This window comes from Bubalus kerabau, chromosome 22 (genome assembly GCF_029407905.1).
Source record: "Bubalus kerabau isolate K-KA32 ecotype Philippines breed swamp buffalo chromosome 22, PCC_UOA_SB_1v2, whole genome shotgun sequence".
Classification (NCBI taxonomy): domain Eukaryota; kingdom Metazoa; phylum Chordata; class Mammalia; order Artiodactyla; family Bovidae; genus Bubalus; species Bubalus kerabau.
The window spans coordinates 39,048,059-39,067,577 of NC_073645.1; the positions used below are offsets into that span (position 1 = coordinate 39,048,059).

At 34.3% G+C, this 19,519-nt stretch overlaps 1 protein-coding gene across 6 annotated transcripts in view; it reads left to right on the plus strand.

The window, feature by feature from the left end:
* CCDC172 (coiled-coil domain containing 172) overlaps positions 1–14,390 on the plus strand; it is a 61,923-nt gene extending 47,533 nt beyond the window's left edge. For all 6 annotated transcript variants that reach the window (XM_055560547.1, XM_055560548.1, XM_055560549.1 and 3 more), the window contains exons 8-9: positions 13,186–13,273; positions 14,097–14,390. In XM_055560547.1, coding sequence (XP_055416522.1) covers positions 13,186–13,273; positions 14,097–14,138 — 130 coding nt within the window. In that variant the 3' untranslated portion in view covers positions 14,139–14,390. The remainder of the gene's footprint in view (positions 1–13,185; positions 13,274–14,096) is intronic.
* Positions 14,391–19,519: the final 5,129 nt, after the last annotated feature.

Genomic DNA, 19,519 nt, shown 5'->3' on the forward strand with positions numbered 1-19,519 from the left:
GCTTTTTCTTACCCACAATACTTAGAATGGTTTTACATTTTTTATAATCAATGTTTGTACTGGTTTAATGCAACAGGAAGTTTGTTTCAGAAATGAAGCTGCAGAGTCAACAGCCTGGATTTTCTTTCTTAGCATTTGAAGATAGTATGGTTTTGTGAAGAGCATATTTGCAATGGAAACTGCACAAAAGTTAATATATACCTGCTGCTGAGAGACTCTAAATGCATTTATATGAAGTAATAAATCAATGCTGTTGCCTCTTCAATGAAAAAGTCATCCAGTTAAGTTAGTCATAGAGGTCACATTGATGGTCCTTAGTGCCGGGAGCCAGCGTGAGGAACTCTGCCCGTGGCAAAGGTCATGAGGAAGGAGGCTCGGCATACGCAAAGGTGGGATCGAGCCTCAGGAGTCCCCCTGGAAATTCTCGAGCATCTACCCCCAAAACCAGAGTCTGCCTACTTTACTGCTTTGTGCTCTCACCTACACATCTGACTTTATGGGGGCTGTCCCCCACCACCATTTCTCTCTCTTTCTCTGAAAAAGAGTTAATTTACAGCTCCAGTTAATAAAGTTCCTGGGTGTGACAAGAGTGTTTTAGTTCACAAACTCCTTTGGAAGTTCTCTAGCCTGCCTGAACAGGTTCTTCCAGCCACATGTGATTGTTCAGAGCCTCCCAACCGTAAGAGGCATGAGATGTTCTAAACTGTCTAAATACAGATTCCTTTGAGCGGTTAAAAGATTGATTAGAAATTGTATTGGTGAAGGGTTTTTCACTTCTTGGGCCAATGTTTGCTGCTAAGTTTCCGTATCCCTTACCTACTGTGTCCCTGGGAGTGTATTGATTAATATAATTGGTGTATCGGAATGTAAATAATAGCTTTAATGTTTGTAACCTTGGACCCTTGAGTTAATTCTTTTCTTGTTATAGCCCACCACACCTTTGCCCTATAGGAAAGCAACTTTATCTAATGCTTTTGGAGGGTGGCGCCTGACTTTAGAATAATCACCTTTAGAGAAAAAGAAGTTTTCTGAAGAAAGGATCATAAAATGTTAACAGGCCTCCTAGCCAGAAGATGATGTAAATCACCTAAACTTTTGCATATGATAAGTTTGCAGGAAGAAAGCCTGGCTTACTGCTGACTCTACCCCTTCCCCCATTATCCTCTATGCACAACTTAAGGTATAAAAACTACTTTGGAAAATAAAGTGCGGGCCTTGTTCACCAAAGCTTGGTCTCCCCATGTCGTTCTTTCTCTCACCTTCTGGCTGAATTCCCATCTGGAGCGTGGAGGCTCATCGAGCCTACTAATTTTGCCTGGGCTTCTAAGATCTGACCAGGGAGGCCTTAGTGTCTCCTCTCCTTCGGGAGAACAGGAGGACGCCTGTGGCCTACATAAGTGACGCAAATTCCTTGTCTTGGAATTTTATTGGCTTTCCACGTAAACCAAGTTATTCAGCCTCTCTTCTCCACTGAATTTTCTCACTGAGCTATCCTTATTTAATCACCCTTTATATCTTTAATTCTATCATATCCTGATCACTGAAGCCGTCTCTCCTTTGAATTCCTTGGATCCACCTGGGCTGGACCCCAGCACCTTAGATTTATAGGAAGGTATAAGCACATGATGATGTTAGAATACTTCTAACCTCTCTGAAAGATACACAGATAAATATGTATATTTACATATGTATATATTTTTTATTTTACCAAATATGAATAGTTTTAAATTATGAGAGTAGACTATGTTGATTAAATAAAACAAATTTAGACATTTCAAAAAGGTAAAACATCAGTCTCCTCTCTCATGTCTTGTTAAAAGTTTGACATGTATCCTGTCAGAGTTTATAGTCTGTGTGTGTGTATGCGCACACATGTGCATTTAACATTGGTCTGTAGTTTACTTTATTACTTAGAAAACAGATATTTTTCATTAATACGTACTGATCAACTTGATTCTTTTTAATGCTGATGTATAAAGATGCCATATTTTGTAAGCTTCCTCCCATTGATGGATGGGAGGAAGTTCTTAAATATTCATAATTAGAAGCATTTTTATAAATGTATCCTTAAATACTGTGGAAGTGTTTCTGTAACATCATTTAGCAGAGTAATAAGAATTGTTATCTAGTCTATATTGAGGAAATAATGCACATTTACATTGCAATACTCTTGATTATCACAGTAATAAACTCCAAGTAGGTGTAACAAAATCTCAGTTCTAAAGTTTCTAGAAAATACTAGTCAAAAATTAGATATCTGTAGCCAACCCCTATCATCTCTTTAGTTTTTAACATTTATAAAATATGAAAATCCTCATTTAATTCCAGGATCATTCTTAGCTATGTATTTTGTTGAATATTTCTGTTGACTCTGCATTTTTCTGGTCAAACTTCATCATTTATTCACTAGCAGAAGTGCCTTTACAGCATTGATTATGTAGCCTTCAAGCTAATAGAAATCCCCTGTTTCGTGAATTCCTGGCACACACAGTAGTTATTAAAACTTCAAGTAAATACAAGGGAAATTTTTATGGTAGAAGTCAGTTGATTATTTTAAATGTTATATTCTGATATAAATGTGCCTGTTTGTAAATGTCCCAAACTTTGAAATAATTTTGCTTATTATATGAACCATATATAATATTAATCATTTCCAAAGTTCATTTGTCCCTTTGATACCATAGTGCACATTTTTTTTTTCACTTTCACATGTTTATCTTTAGAAACAACCCCTTTTGGTTGTGGGATGGGGAAGGTGATAGAAAATACCTGGTGAAAGGCAATGCCTAATCCACCCAAACCAGGATTTGTAGTAATGGAGGTGCTGGTAGCACGCCTCTCTTTTACTTCCTTCTCAGTAGGTCTCATCAGTTCAGCCTTACCCACCTGTGAAGGTTCCTACCTGTCTGCTGATGGCCTGGACTGAAGGAATGCATAATTAGAAAACTGAAATTCTACTTTCATAGAATGAACTTTGAAACCCATGCTCATAAATAAATAGTGTATGAAAGAGCATGACATATATATCTTTAAAATGGAGTATTTTGTGTTTAAATGGCACTGAAATAATTTTCATATGAATTACTATAGAGAAATGATATTAAGAATGTCACACCGTGAAAAACTAGTGAAAAGTAGTAAGGATTGCTTATTAAACCTCTAGTGTGATTAAGGTAACCGAAAAGTGTAAGATTCATAGTCTTAACATGTTAGGTCTAAAATTCCATGTGTCAGAAATGGCATCAACATGGAATGATAATCTGAGAGAAATTTGTAGTACTTATGATGAACAAAGGGTAACAGTTTATCAAAAATTAACAGATAAAAAGTCAGCAAGAAAACACTAAAAATCAGTAGTTTTTAAGTTATGTATTTATCCAACAAGCATGTATTAAACACTTGCTTTTCCCATACACTTTGCAAGTTACAGGGATACCAAAGTGAATAAGACAAGGTAATTCAGTTATACATCTTATTATTTAAGTGCAGATTAAAACTACTGAATATCAATTTTTTATCAAATTTTGAAAGATATACTTAGATGACCATACTGAAAATTGGCCACAGTATGGTACAGAGATAATTTACTCATTGCTGTGGCAGTATACATTGCTTGTATTTGGAATGCAATTTGATGTATATTGCTTGTATTTGGAATGCAGTTTGATGTATACAAGTTATTGTAAGCATCTTTAAAATGTTTATGCCATGTAAAGCAGTAATTTCACTTAGCTGTATCCCAAGGGAAATAATCCAAAGCACAGAGGAAGCTTTATGAACAAAGGTGTTCATAGAAATTTATTTGTGGTAGAAAAAAAGAGGAAGAACTTAAATGCTGTACTATAAATGAATGATTAAATTAACTCTGTTATAGCCACTTAAACTACTATATATTTATCTTAAATGGTATTAATTGGCAAATGTAATTAACTGGGGGAAATATATATGACAGTATAAGGCAAAAGAAAGAACTAGAAGGCAAGATTACATAATCAATATCATATGGAAGCAAAAGACCTGAGATGAAGCATACCTACATTTTAATCTCATTGAATTTGTGTACTAGGACTTTGGGTGAAAATTGTCCTTCTTTCTAATTAAATAGTATTTGTTTATATTTCTATAACTAAAGAGTGTTCTTTTAGTTAAGGCTTCTCCATGGCACTAAGAGGTAACTGAAAAAAAATGCAATGGTGCAAGAAATTATAAAAATACATGGAACATACATTTTGCTAAACTATCAATGTTGGCCCATCCTCATCAATATCTGATGATTCAGAGAAAGGAGATAGTAACCAGTGCAAACTGCCCTTAGTTACTGTGCAGTAGGTGAAGGAAGCTTTTCTTGACTCCTATAGGCAATCAGTCTATGCACTGAAGCATGAGATCTGCTTACCATTATATAGCTCCAGCCTAGCTGCAAATACATAAATATTCATACCGTTAGCATCCAGCCTCCTTTAAAGCTAGCAACAGTAATCTTTCCTTTAAGTGAGATCTAAATTCTACAACTTGGTTATATGCTGAATTGTGAAATGCTTCCTATAATTCATCTTAAATGCCATCCTTAATTTCAGTAGTCTCTCCTCCTCCTTGTTAGCTAACTAAAATGGAAACCAATCACCACCCAATTCTGATGGGCATGAGAGCTCTGACCAAACCATTTGAACTGAAAGGTGAAAAAGGGCAAGTATTGATGGCATAGTGGGAAGAATGATCCCTACCGTTGTATGTATTTGAAAAGATATATATATATATATATATATATATATATATATATATATATCTCTATCCTGAAAGATGATGCTGTGAAAGTGCTGCACTCAATACGCCAGCAAATTTGGAAAACTCAGCAGTGGCCACAGGACTGGAAAAGGTCAGTTTTCATTCCAATCCCAAAGGCAATGCCAAAGAATGCCCAAACTACCACACAATTGCACTCATCTCACACGCTAGTAAAGTAATGCTCAAAATTCTCCAAGCCAGGCTTCAGCAATATGTGAACCGTGAACTTCCTGATGTTCAAGCTGGTATTAGAAAAGGCAGAGGAACCAGAGATCAAATTGCCAGCATCCACTGGATCATGGAAAAAGCAAGAGAGTTCCAGAAAAACATCTATTTCTGCTTTATTGACTATGCCAAAGCCTTTGCCTGTGTGGATCACAATAAACTGTGGAAAATTCTGAAAGAGATGGGAATACCAGACCACCTGATCTGTCTCTTGAGAAATTTGTATGCAGGTCAAGAAGCAACAGTTAGAACTGGACATGGAACAACAGACTAGTTCCAAATAGGAAAAGGAGTTCGTCAAGGCTGTATATTGTCACCCTGTTTATTTAACTTCTATGCAGAGTACATCATGAGAAACACTGGACTGGAAGAAACACAAGCTGGAATCAAGATTGCCGGGAGAAATCTCAATAACCGCAGATATGCAGATGACACCACCCTTATGGCAGAAAGTGAAGAGGAACTAAAAAGCCTCTTGATGAAAGTGAAAGTGGAGAGTGAAAAAGTTGGCTTAAAGCTCAACATTCAGAAAACGAAGACCATGGCATCCGGTCCCACCACTTCATGGGAAATAGATGGGGAAACAGTGGAAACAGTGTCAGACTTTATTTTTCTGGGCTCCAAAATCACTGCAGATGGTGACTGCAGCCATGAAATTAAAAGACTCTTACTCCTTGGAAGGAAAGTTATGACCAACCTAGATAGCATATTCAAAAGCAGAGACATTACTTTGCCAACAAAGGTTCGTCTAGTCAAGGCTATGGTTTTTCCTGTGGTCATGTATGGATGTGAGAGTTGGACTGTGAAGAAGGCTGAGCACCAAAGAATTGATGCTTTTGAACTGTGGTGTTGGAGAAGACTCTTGAGAGTCCCTTGGACTGCAAGGAGATCCAACCAGTGCATTCTGAAGGAGATCAGCCCTGGGATTTCTTTGGAAGAATGATGCTGAAGCTGAAACTCCAGTACTTGGGCCACCTCATGCGAAGAGTTGACTCATTGGAAAAGACTCTGATGCTGGGAGGGATTGGGGGCAGGAGGAGAAGGGGACGACAGAGGATGAGATGGCTGGATGACATCACTGACTTGATGGACGTGAGTCTGGGTGAACTCCGGGAGTTGGTGATGGACAGGGAGGCCTGGTGTGCTGCGATTCATGGGGTGGCAAAGAGTCGGACACGACTGAGCGACTGACTGATATATTAAAATGAACACTGTATAACAGCATCTATGGTATATTGTTCCTCTCTGTTTAACTTTACACTTACTTTTAAAAAATATTTTTTGCAAGGAATTTTATGCTTGTGTAAACATCTAATGCTCCAAATCATTAACTTTTTCTCTCTTTGCAACTTGAGCATTCCTTCAGAATTCTTATTCACTATTAAATTCCTACAAGTTCAGAACACAGTGAACTTCATATATATTAGGTATTGTTTCTCAATCCATTCTTATCACTATTGTGTTTTTTTCCCTATCTAGGTGTTAGTTCTCAAGTACAATAATATAGTGAGGACCTGTGAACTAGGCTAAAACATTACCAGTATCTTGCTATGGGGTCCTCCATTAACCCACACTCCCTTCTTTACCTCAGATATAATTGCTGTCCTAGAGTGTTTCATTGGGGGGTGTGTGTGTGTGTGTGTGTGTGGTATGACTTACTTAATTCATTCCTTGCTTATATATAATTTTCTTTGTTACTTTATGATTTACTAACTTTATGTCATATATTCATATATGTAATCTACCTGTCATTTATATGCCTGCCAAAACAAAACATTGGTTATTTTTGCTTGTTTTTGAGTTATATAAAAAGGGTATCGTTCTGTTCGGGACTTGCTTTTTATTCACTTGTTTCTAAAGTTCATCCATGTTGTTGAGTATAGATATGTGAATATGCTTTTTCTCTTTTTAATGCACATTTGAGTTTTCAGTTTTTGTTGTTGCACACAGTGCTGTTTTGATCATCCTGGTGCACACTGCAAGAGTTTCTGTAGGATATATGCCTGATGAATTGCTGAATAAGACATGTAAATGTTGAACTTCACAAGGTGGCCACAAGCTTTCTGTCAAAGTGATTAAACCAGTTTATATACTTCCATTGGCACATTACCAAATTCCCCAGTGATCTATATTCTCTTAAATGCTATATTTTCAGACTTCTTATGCATTAAAAATCTTTGTCCCAACTTATGAAGTTTTTTGTTTGTTTTTGGTTTTCTTCATACTGTTGTGCTTGGGTACATTTCTTTCTTTTACGGTGGCTGAAATTATCAGTCATTTCTTTTTGTGGTTATCATTTTTGTGTCTTGTTTAAGAACTCTTTCCCTACCTTAGATCAGAAGGTTATTCTCCTGTATTTTCTTTAATAATGTTTAAGGTTTGTGTTTCACATTTAGGTCTTTAGTTTATTTGGAACTAATTTTTGCTTACATTCCACAGTAAGATATAGCTTTATTTTTCTCCATTTATTGAGTAGTTTCTCCTTTCTCTAGTGATCTGCAAAACCACATCTTTTATTTAAAAATAATAATCAGAATAACATTTGTGAATCTATTTTAAGATTCTGTTTTCTATTCTGCTAAATTGGTCAATATTCATTTCTTTCACAACTGTCTTAATTATTGTTAAATGCACGCTATTAACTTTTAACTACTTAATTACTGTTACTTTATAACGAATCTTAATCTAAAGCAGAACACTTCCCTTTATACTTCTTTGTCTTCATCAAGAATATCTTGGCTGTACTTGACCCTTTGCTATTTTATGTACATTTCCGAATCAGCTTAAATCCATGAAAATCTTTTATGATTCCACTCATCCTACAGTCTCTTTTGAGGGATTTTACATCTTTATTAAGCTGAGATTTCTCATCTGGAAACTTAGAATATACTGGTTTTTTTGTCTTAATCTTTTAATAAAAATCTTTTGTGAGTTTTATTTTTAGATACCTTGTAGTTTTAAATGTAAATTTTTAATGACATCAGTATTCTCTTTATTGCTGGTGCATAGAAATATAACAGATTTTTGTATGTTGATTTTTTGGCCACTGTCTTTGTTAAACTCTATTTTTTTAAGTTTTATTATAGAAGATTTAGAGCACATACAAAAGTAAAAAAGTAAAATATAGTGAATCCTAGATACTTATCACTTAACTTTCAGTTCAGTTCAGTTGCTCAGTCATGTCTGAATTTTTGTGACCCCATGAACTGCAGCACGCCAGGCCTCCTTGTCCATCACCAACTCCAGAGTATACTCAAACTCATGTCCATTGAGTTGGTGATGCCATCCAACCATTTCATCCTCTGCAGTTGTCCCCTTCTCCTCCTGCCTTCAGTCTTTCCCAGCATCAGGGTCTTTTCAAATGAGTCAGTTCTTTGCATCAGGTGGCCAAAATATTGGACTTTGAGCTTTAGCATCAGTCCTTCCAGTGAACACCCAGGACTGATCTCCTTTAGGATGGACTGGTTGGATCTCCTTGCAGTCCAAGGGACTCTCAAAAGTCTTCTCCAGCACCACAGTTCAAAAACATCAATTCTTCAGCACTCAGCTTTCTTTATGGTCCAACTCTCACATCCATACATGACTACTGGAAAAACCATAGCCTTGACTAGACAGACCTTTGTTGGCAAAGTAATGTCTCTACTTTTTAGTATGCTGGCTAGGTTGGTCATAGCTTTTCTTCGAAGGAGCAAGATTTTTTAATTTCATGGCTGCAGTCACCGTCTGCAGTGATTTTGGAGCCCCCAAAAATAAAGTCTGTCACTGTTTCCCCATCTACTTGCCATGAAGTGATGGGACTGGATGCCATGATCTTAGTTTTCTGAATGTTGAGCTTTAAGCCAACTTTTTCACTCTTCTCTTTCACTTTCATCAAGAGGCTCTTTAGTTCTTCACTTTCTGCCATGAGGGTGGTATCATCTGCATATTTGAGGTTATTGATATTTCTTCCAGCAGTCTTGATTCCAGCTTGTGCTTCATCCATCCCAGCATTTCTCATGATGTACTCATGTAAGTTAAATAAGCAGGGTAACAATATACAGCCTTGACATACTCCTTTCCTGATTTGGAACCAGTCAGTTGTTCCATGTCCAGTTCTAACTGTTGCTTCTTGACCTGCATACATATTTCTCAGGAGGCAGGTCAGGTGGTCTTAACAGGTGGTCACTTTAAGAGTTATCAATTTGTATTACTTGAATTACTTGAAACATATCATACATATTATTATCTTATTATGTCTGTAAAAAAGTACTTTAAAAATATAACTAAAATCCATTATTAGACATAAGGTAATTGACAACAAATAATGATTCATCAAATATTGTCAATGTTCAAATTTCCAATTATTTATAAATGTCATTATTTTGTCTGTGTGAATTAAGTTCCAAATAAGGTCCACACATGACAAGCAGCTGATATTTTAAATCTCTTTTAATCTAAAAGCTTCCTCTACTTAAAAAAAATTTTTTGACATATAATTGGTTAGTGATGTTGTGCATCTTCTCATTTCCCTGTTAAGCCATTCATATGTCTTCTTTGGAAAAAATGTCTGTTCAAATCCTCTGCCCATTTTTTAATCAAGTTGTTCAAGAGTGTAAGCCATTGTAGCTGCTGCTGCTGCTGCTGCGTCGCTTCAGTCGTGTCCGACTCGGTGCGACCCCATAGACGGCAGCCCACCAGGCTCCGCCGTCCCTGGCATTCTCTAGGCAAGATCACTGGAGTGGGTTGCCATTTCCTTCTCCAATGCATGAAACTGAAAAGTGAAAGTGAAGTCGCTCAGTCATGTCTGACCCTCAGCGACCCCATGGACTGCAGCCCACCAGGCTCCTCCATCCATGGGGTTTTCCAGGCAAGAGTACTGGAGTGGGGTGCCATCGCCTTCTCCGAAGCCATTGTAGAATGTCTCTCAATTTAGACTCATTTGTTCCTTAGAGATTAGATTCAGGTTAAATAATTTGGGACAAGAATAATATATAAGTAAGGTTGTGTCCTCAGAACATTGTGTCAGAAGGCATATAATGCCAGTTTTGTTTCATTTTCAGTTATGTTAGGTTTGATCGCTTAGGTAAGATTGTGTCTGCCAGGTTACTCCAATGAGAAAATAGTCTTTTCCATGGATATTTACTAAATGATATAGGGGATGACTCAGACCTTGTGCAATGCCTTTTTCCCAGTAACTTTTCATGCAGTCATTTTAGCGTCCACTAATGATGCTTCCCGAGTCAATTATTACATAGGTGGTTGGAAAGTGGCAACTTTCTAATATTGGAATTCCTGTTCATTTGTTAGCTAGTAAAATTCTGGGGGGAAAAAGACAGAAGTTCCTCTTCTTGTTACCCCATTCTTTTAATTTCTCCTTTTTAGGGTTTTCTGTGGACTCATGAATTTCTTTTTATGTCATGTGTTATAAATACATTATTGTCATTATTTTTGATGCTCAAATTGTCCCAGATTTTGATATAGGCAGCCCCTTGAACTAAATGTCTGTGTCTTTTGACATGTTACCATTAGTTTTTGGTCGATTTCCTTCCTTCTTGTGCAACAAACTATTCTAGGCTCACCTTGAATATTACCTACCTCAGCCCTGGGACAAATTATTTCAAGGAGTCCTGGTATCTTTTGTTGGTACTGGTTTTAGAAACTAAGATTAGCATGCTAGATGTGCTCATTACTACTGGGTGTTGCTTCCAAGTACTTTAAATGGACAGAAATAAAAATGCCATTTTTTTTTAAATCATAAATTTTTATACTGATTTCTTCCATTCAAAACCAAAATGACAGTTTTTTTTTCCTCCATCCATTTTCTATGTACATCTTCCTTTTCCTAGTGAAAACTCTGGTTTGTAACAATATCAATGTAATTATCCATTTCTTATAACTTTCTAAAATAATTTTAGAATAACTAGCTGTGTACCCTCACTAACAACAAAAGTAGTAAAATTTAAGATTCCTTTGTAATTCTTACTGCCTTACAACATATCTCACTGAAGGTATATAGACTACTATTTTTGAAAATTACTTGAGTTCTTTTTAATTTTTATCTGTGATTATTAGTTTGAAAAACGAATTTTCTAAATTTTTCTAAAAAAACTAGATTTATTCTGTTTGCATTTAATTCAGCTGTCATTTTGTGTTAAACTTTATGGTTCTTTTTCTCAACTTTATTTAATTTTATTTGTCAAGTATATAAATAATCATCATAGTTCAAAAGTCAAAAGTGTATAAAAAGAGATACACGCAGATGAGTTTCATTTTATTCCTTATTATTGCACCCCATTTTCACTCACTGTTATAGGTGATCAACTTTGTTAGTTTCTGCTTCATCTTTCTGTGTTTCTTTTTATCTTCATTTTTTATACTATATAATACTCCATTATATGGATGTGCTATAGTTTATTCAACCCATCTCTTAAGAATGGACATAGGTTGTTTACAGTGTTTGGTGATTACAAATAATAATGCAGTAATAACTTTGTGCATATATTGTTTTGTACTTACAGGGTGTATTACTGGTGGTGAATGGTGAAGTCAAAGGAAGAATTTAAATGTAGTTTTGTTAGATACTACCAAATTCTTCTCCTTTGAAGTTTAACCATTTTAAATTCCCCTATCAATGTTTGAGTTCACATGTTTACCCACAGCTTATGAAAAAAAAAGTGCCATCAAGTTTTTGGAGTTTTACCAATCTGATAGATGAGACATGATATCCCTGTGTAGTAAACTTTCAAGTCTTTATTATGAGTAATACTGAGCACTTTTCATATGTTTAGGGATGATTTTTATACTTTTTCTGTGAACTCACTTTTTATGACTTCCCCATTTTTTAATCAGCCTTTTGGTCTTTTTTCCCCTTGATTATAAATTTCCTTTACATATTAGAGAGATTAGACTTTTATCAGTGATATATGTGGCAAGTATTTTCTTTAAGATTGTCATTCATCTTTCTACTCTACTCATGTGTTTTGCTGTGAAGTTTTAAAAAAAATTGAATACTCTTATATTTCATTTATATTTTGAACCATAGTGAGAAAGTTCTTAAACACTATCAACTTATAAAGGAATTTCCCTGTTCTTTCACTTTCACTTTGTCCTTACATAGTTTTATTATTTTTGCACTTAAATCTTTGATGCAGTTAGAGTGTATTTTGATATGTGCTGTGAGATAAAGAGGCAGTTTTAGCTTTGACAGTCCATTTATTGTCACATAGCAGATAGCTCTCTAGTTATTCTAACACAGCTTATTAAAAAGTCCATCTTCTTTTCTTTTTACAGTGATTTTAGGTGGCTTTTTTAGCATATGCTAAATGTCCATTTGTTTCTTAAGCTACTTCTATCTTCTGTGTCCCACTGGTCTATTTATATGTCAGTACTACACTTTTTTAATTATGAAGGAGTGATGGTATGATCTAGTATCTCATAGAGCTAGTTATCCTTCTTTGTTTTCTCTTTTTATTAGAACTTTCTTGAAAAAAAATTCAAGATTTTTTCTAGACTGTACTCTTCTTTTAATATATGAACTTTAGAATCAATGCACCCAGCACCAGGGGAAAAAGTATTAGTAGTTTTTCTTAGGATCAAGTAAAATTTTATTTAACTGGGGATAGTAACCATTTTTCTGATGTCCTATTCATGGAAAAACCCTGAAGGAGAAAATGGCAACCCACTCCAGGATTCTTATCTGAAAAAATCCCATGGACAGAGGAGCCTTGTGGGCTACAGTCCAAAGGGTTACAAAGTCAGATGCAACTGAGCAACTAAGCAACTAAGCAAGCCATCCATAAGAAATTCAAGTTAGTTATTTGACAAGTTAGTTGGTGACAATGAAGGCTATTTATTTTTGTTTGCTAATTTTATATCTTGTCACCCTACTGAATTGTTTTATTGAGTTGGTTTTATCAATGATTCTTGGGTTTTCAAAGTATGTTTTTAAATCACCTGAAAATTAGGTAGCTTTATTTCTTCTTTCATCTTTCAGATTCTTATTCCTTTAATTATTTTTGCTAGACTAATTTTAATGGCTAGAATTATAGAAAATTAAAATCTCTTTCCAAATTCTTTAATGTTAACTTAAAATTGTGATGAAAGAAGCTACAAATCTGCCACTATTCATTTAATAAAGAATTATTATAAAATTTATTGCTGAACTAATTACTTAAGTGAATTTTTCCTTTAAAACAGACTTAAAAAAGAATTAGAACTTTATAAGGAAGATGACATGCAAAGTGTTCATGATGCTCTCCAAACAGAAATAGAATTTTTGGAGTTGGTAAGCCATCACTGATTGTTTAACTTTTGTTTAGCATTTTTTTTTTTTACCTATTGATAAGAATGTTTTTACTGTAATAAATTTCATGAAATTAATGTTCTGCCCTTCACATGGGTTTGCACTAGATACAAAAAACAAAACAGCAACAAGCAAAACTAAAGTAAAAATATGAACCTGTGAAATGTTTTGAGTCTTGGAGAATTGATGCTGCATAAGGCAAGTTATATTTAAAGAGAATATAAATTAAAAAAAATTTAAACCTGACCTCACAACATCCCCTTGACTGAAACTGTTATTAGAGGATTAATGCACTGAAGAAGTTTAACTATCATAATGCTTAAAAGCTTTTTGTTTTTCTTAGGAATAAATTATACTTCTATTATATTTGACCCTAAAACTTTCTTATTACAGATTTTTATGATTTCAAGAATTTTGGATCAGTTATTGGAAACCTATTTTCAGATTGTGTGGGAACACTTCGAATTGCTTTTAACCTCTTTGGTTGTTTATAAAATGAACAAGTATTTGTCATGCTCTATTTTAATAGAGGACATATATAGCTAGCTTTAAAGCAAGTTAAAATATAGTTTTAATTTAATACACTTTGTTTTCTTTCATATTTATTTTTCAGAAACATTTTCTTGTTCAAAATTTTCCAATAGATTGTGTTAGGAGTTATATTTTATAGGATTTATATCTTTATTAAAACTTTCAGTAGTAAAATTTAGAAATGCCCAGTTGTGCTAAATTTACATGAATTTTATGTAATTCTTTTATTAAGAATTTCATTTGTTTCATGAAAAATTGTATGTTTTTGTTTCAGACATTGGCACAGAAAGATCATCAGGAAACAAATAACTTGTAAAGAATTGATCAACTATCTAAGATTTGGTCAAAGCATCTTAGTATCAGATCTTTGTGGTAGATACATGAATGATACCCATTACAACAGATTGTTGTGGAAAACTTGAGGTTAAAAATATTTAGAGTTGTTTGATATCTAGAACTGATATATTAGAACTCTAAAAGATAAGTTCTGGTCTTGTTACCTACTGAAACTTAAGGGTTTTTATGTGGTTTGATTGTGTTTCTAAAGGAATTAAAAAGAAGAAACAGATATTGTGTTCTCAGATTTTTTATTCACCCTGACCCTTAAGCTGATTTGTACTTTCTGATGTTATTCATTCTTTGTTTGCAGCTTACCTTGAATCAAATCAAACACATATAGGTGGAAAAACTCAGATTATAGACCCAATTTTTGTCAGTGGCATTTGCACCAGCGAAGATGTTTACTTTGATTTTAATCCTTTGTAATCACAAGGTGATGTCTTTTGACAGAGGCCTTCTGAGGCCTTTCACCTTGAGTAGCCAGCTGTCTCCACTTTTCTCTAAATATATCTATAGATTTGAGTCTGGGGCACCTGCAGCCACTTTCCAGCACTTTGTCCTGCCAGTTTTATTCCCAATGCCAGTGTTGGATAGAATGAACTAAGTCGTTTACTTGGGAAGTAACCAAGTCTTCTTGGTTGTTTCTTGGATGTTTCTTGGCCATCCAAATGTTTCTTGGATGGCCATAGTTTTCTTTTGCCCATCAGGATTCACTTTTGCTGGTGTCCTAAAATATTGAAACTGAAAACAGTGTACTTATGTTTGGATCAACCTTGGTACTGTCACTAAATTTCCAACATCAGATATCTTTCTGCTGTTGGAAGTCCTAACTAGGAAGAAAGGTATGTTTTCATCAGTTTCTTTAAAAATTTTAAATTATTTAAAAAAAAAAAACTTTGGAGTTTATTTACAACATTGTGTTAGTTTCGGGTGCACAATAAAGTGACTCAGTTAAACATATACACATATTCATCGTATCAGATTCTTTTCTTGTATAGGCTGTCACAGAATATTGAGTAGCATTCCTTGTGCTATACAGTAGGTCCTTGATGGTTATCTCTTTTATATACAGTAGTGTGTGTTTGCTAATCCCAAGCTCCTGATTTATCCCTTCCCTCCATGTTTCCCATTGTGTAACCATAGTTTGTTTTTGATATTTGTATGTATTTTCATGTATAACTCAAGACTATATATTTGTGGTGGGAAGAAAGAAGGAAGCAGGAATAAACAAAGAGGAAGAAATAAAAGGATATTTATTACATTCTCTTTTTTTACCTAGTTGGAACTATCAGAATTAGAAGTCATATGTCATAAGTACAAATTACAAATATTATACAGGCTTCTGCAGTTCTGCCTGTGGTTATCATTCACTGTATCGATCTACATATAGCAATATAATCATGGCACAAAAAAAAAGTATATTGAAACTGTTCAACAAAGCCCTAAATTGTGGTTGGTGGGGAGGGAAACAAAATCTATTTAAAGATATATCTCAAAGTACTGAATGCAAATGTTTTGTGATTGTAGTTGAATTAGTTTGATATCAAATATGAGATGTTTACAAATGTCTTAGATATATTGATATTAAGGTAGTATTGTTTCAAATCAAATCTTATTTGGGCATAACTTTTTGTATAGGTTGCTTTATATCCTTATTTTTTTTTTTAAGTAGCAAAGTTAAAACTCTCCTTTGAGATGTGTAGCAGTTGCCATCTGTTTAAGTAATTTGCATATTTAGAAGTTATTTTTATTTTGATTCTTTAAATATTTAATAGTAAATTACTTTTGCTTAAGAAGAAAAAAAAGTAATGGTACCAGGGAATTGCAGTCTATTTTATATGCAAATATAGAGTGGGAAGTGGTTACTGGGATTAGTCATAACTTCAGTTCTGTCTTATTTTAGTCCATTTATCTAACCACATTCTAAGTTCTGAGTCTTGTGAATATTTATTATTAAATGTGTATCATATCATTAATATGCAGGGTAAGTTTACATGTAAAGCCTTTTTATCAGTGATTTTTGTTCATTATTGATTTTGTAGCTAAAATATTAATGTGAAGTAGAGATCTGTCTATTATTTATATAACTTACACAGAATGGCATATATGCAGAATAAACTTACTGATGTAAAAATCTTTTCATGAATGTGTATATGGACTATCTAGATTGAATATTCAGTAATGGAGTCAGAATTCATATGAACTGAATTTGAGACAAATGGAAGGCTCAGAACATATTTTCATTATTTCAGAATGTTTAAAATGAATATTTTAAGATTTAAACTAATTTTCAAGCAAATGATCGTTTTAAGATTGCATGGTAGACTACACTGCTCAAGTAATACCAAACAGAGTAACTGGGCCTGTTTAGAATCAGGTAGTCAAAGGAAGAAGTTCACTGAAAAAAGGAAATACAACCATCAGTAGAAATTGCAGTGTAGAAAACTACAATATATTAGATGTCTGTTCTTAATTTTTTTTTAAGAATTAGTAATTCATTAAACTCTTACGTAGGAAAAAGTACCTGAAATTACCTAAGTAAAAATGTCTCAGACTGACTTTAATTACTCTAGAAGACGACATTGGCTATCCAAAAAGGCAGTTTTCAAACGAATGCTCATTCATTAAATGAATTCACTAAATTTTCCCTATACTTAGTTATAACTAAAGCCTAACTAACCCAGAGTAACTGCTACAGCGCTGAGGTTCCTGACTTGGCTACCATAGTTCTTTCCTGTAATGGAAGTTATTTTAGAAGCAACTTACTGATTCTCAGCCCCCCACTTGGTATAATACTAGGATGTATAGATAGTTTGCTGCATGTTTTTCCTGCTGATTAATGGAGCTATTTGGCTAGGGGAAAAACAGCAACAAAATTACAGGATGTAGAGCATAACCACTGGACTAGAAATTCCTTTCTTTATTCCCTGGCCTAATTATTGAAATGGGAGGAAAAAAAGCAAAGAAAGGGAAAAGCTTTAAGGCCTGTATAATCAGAAAGATTTCTAAACTACTCATTGTTTTATCAATAGTTTTCTTCTGTAAAAGAAACAAAAATTGAGGATTGTCTGCCTATTCTTTTTCTCTTAAAACTTGATAAATCATTATGAGATTCTTAAAAGTCCAAGATAAGGGTGAAGTCATTGTATCATAGTGAATTGGAATCTAGAAATGACTCAAACAGAGTCAATTGAGATTTGATAATTTATTATAGAGTAGATATTATGCTGAGAAAAGTCTATTGAGTCTTTTACCAGAAGGGCAGTCAGTAATTCAGCTGGCTAACTGCAAATGGACAGACAGCATGCACTGGACAGGCCCTATTCTAATCTCTGATGAGGACAAAGTCCCTTTCTATTTCGTACCAATCAGTCATACATAACTGTGTCACATTATTATGAATAAGTCATTTATTTGCAGTCCAGAAAACAGTAGCCGTTCAATGACATGATTAGAAATAAATTTGATATGCTTTTAAATCCTGGCTGTAGAGGCTAAGGTGTTCTGTCATTCAAATATTTATTTATAGTAAAATTTGATACTTAAAGTTGTTAAGTATACTAAAAAATATTTTAATGTATCTGAAGCAGATATATTTTAGTTGAAGTTTTATGTTTCTTCCTGACTTCTCTCCTTTGTCATCCTGAAAAACTTAGATGAAGCAAATATACTCTCCTTTCAGAGTCTTGTTCAGAGCATTTTCTGTCAAGGGAATTTTTTCCAAGACGTGAACTAAAAATGAAAAATATTTTTTGTCATTAGCCTAAAGCAGGGATTAGGTCTCGGAGTTTTGTGGCCCTTTTATCTTAACACACCAGATTTTTTTTTTTTTTTTTTTTAATGAAAGAACGGAAAGAATGAAGTTATCTTTGAAAATGTTGGAGGTAGGAATGTATAATTAGTTGCATTTATGCTTTCTAAAGTTGTATTTATGCATATATGCTTTCTAAAGGGCTTCCTTTGTGGCTCAGCTGGTAAAGAATCTGCCTGCGATGCGGGAGACCTGGGTTTGATCCCTGGGTTGGGAAGATCCCCTGGAGAAGGGAAAGGCTACCCACTCCAGTATTCTGGCCTGGAGAATTCCGTGAACTATACAGTCCATGGGGTCGCAAAGAGTAGGACACGACTGAGCGACTTACGTTCACATGCTTTATAAACGTTGTATTTCAAATTTAACTAAACTTTTGCTTGGTCTGGTAATAATTAAATCATCCTACCAGAGAAGAACCTTTATTTTCTTACTAACTTTACTGACATTTGACAAAGGAATGATACTGAGACAGCATCAACTAATATATGAATGAAATAATACAATAACTCTGTCTCTGAGGGAAAATAGGGATATCATTGGTTAGTTGTTAGAATGAACTAAGGGTCACATTCATTAAACATGAGGAAAATTTAGCAGGGTAATGCTAGTTGCAAAAGCATATTTACTTTGATTGGAAAGAAAGTCGAACGAGGAAAGGCATGACTGATGGTAAAACACTGTCCTAGCTGCTCCTATGCAAAGTATTAAGAGCAAAGCTGACAGTACCGAATGCTTATTTAAACAGCTGCTTTTGATATATAGCAAATTCATCTTAAAAAGACCTTTGTGAAATTGACAGCAGCGGATTTCAAATGTCTGGGAAAATAAAGAGTAAGTAAAAATGTGAAATTAATAACAATGACTGATATTAGTAGTTGTGGGAAATGAGGCCCATAGAGTGCGAGAAAAACGATTTTCTTTTTTTCTTGCAACCAGAAAAGCTGTACTGTTCTGTGAATTCTAAGTTAATTGTTGTCATACTGGTAATAAATTGTCATTCTAATTAGTTGGTAAATAAAATCTTGTTAAAATAAAATCCTCTTAATCTACATTTAATAGACGCAAATACAATTACTAATGAATATTTCTGGGTAGGGCTTTGTGATTGCTGAAAGTGTTTGTAAATTCAAACCACCAAAGTACATGATGTTGATGGCTTTTGTAGCATTTAGACAAAGAAGCTCCTGGTTGGAAATGGGTGACACGAATGCAATCATAGCGATCAGTGCAATGTCAGCTGTAAAATATGGTGCCAATTAAAATCTGTAAAATAAAGGCTGTATTTATAAAAATATTTTTATCCAGTAAAAGCAAAGCTCTTTATTGAGATTCTAGTTGGAGGTCTAACATATATTGCAGTTTTTGCAGAAAAAGCTGAGATTTTGATGTCTGATTCATGTGAGATTGGAGAAGGCAGTGGGTCTCTTTATTTACTGTTTAATTTCTTGGACTTCAGCCATCTTAAAAATACATTGTTTTTGAAAATGTGCTTATAATAAAATCTTAACAGGTAAATATTAGAAGATAACAGAAATTTGAAGATCATT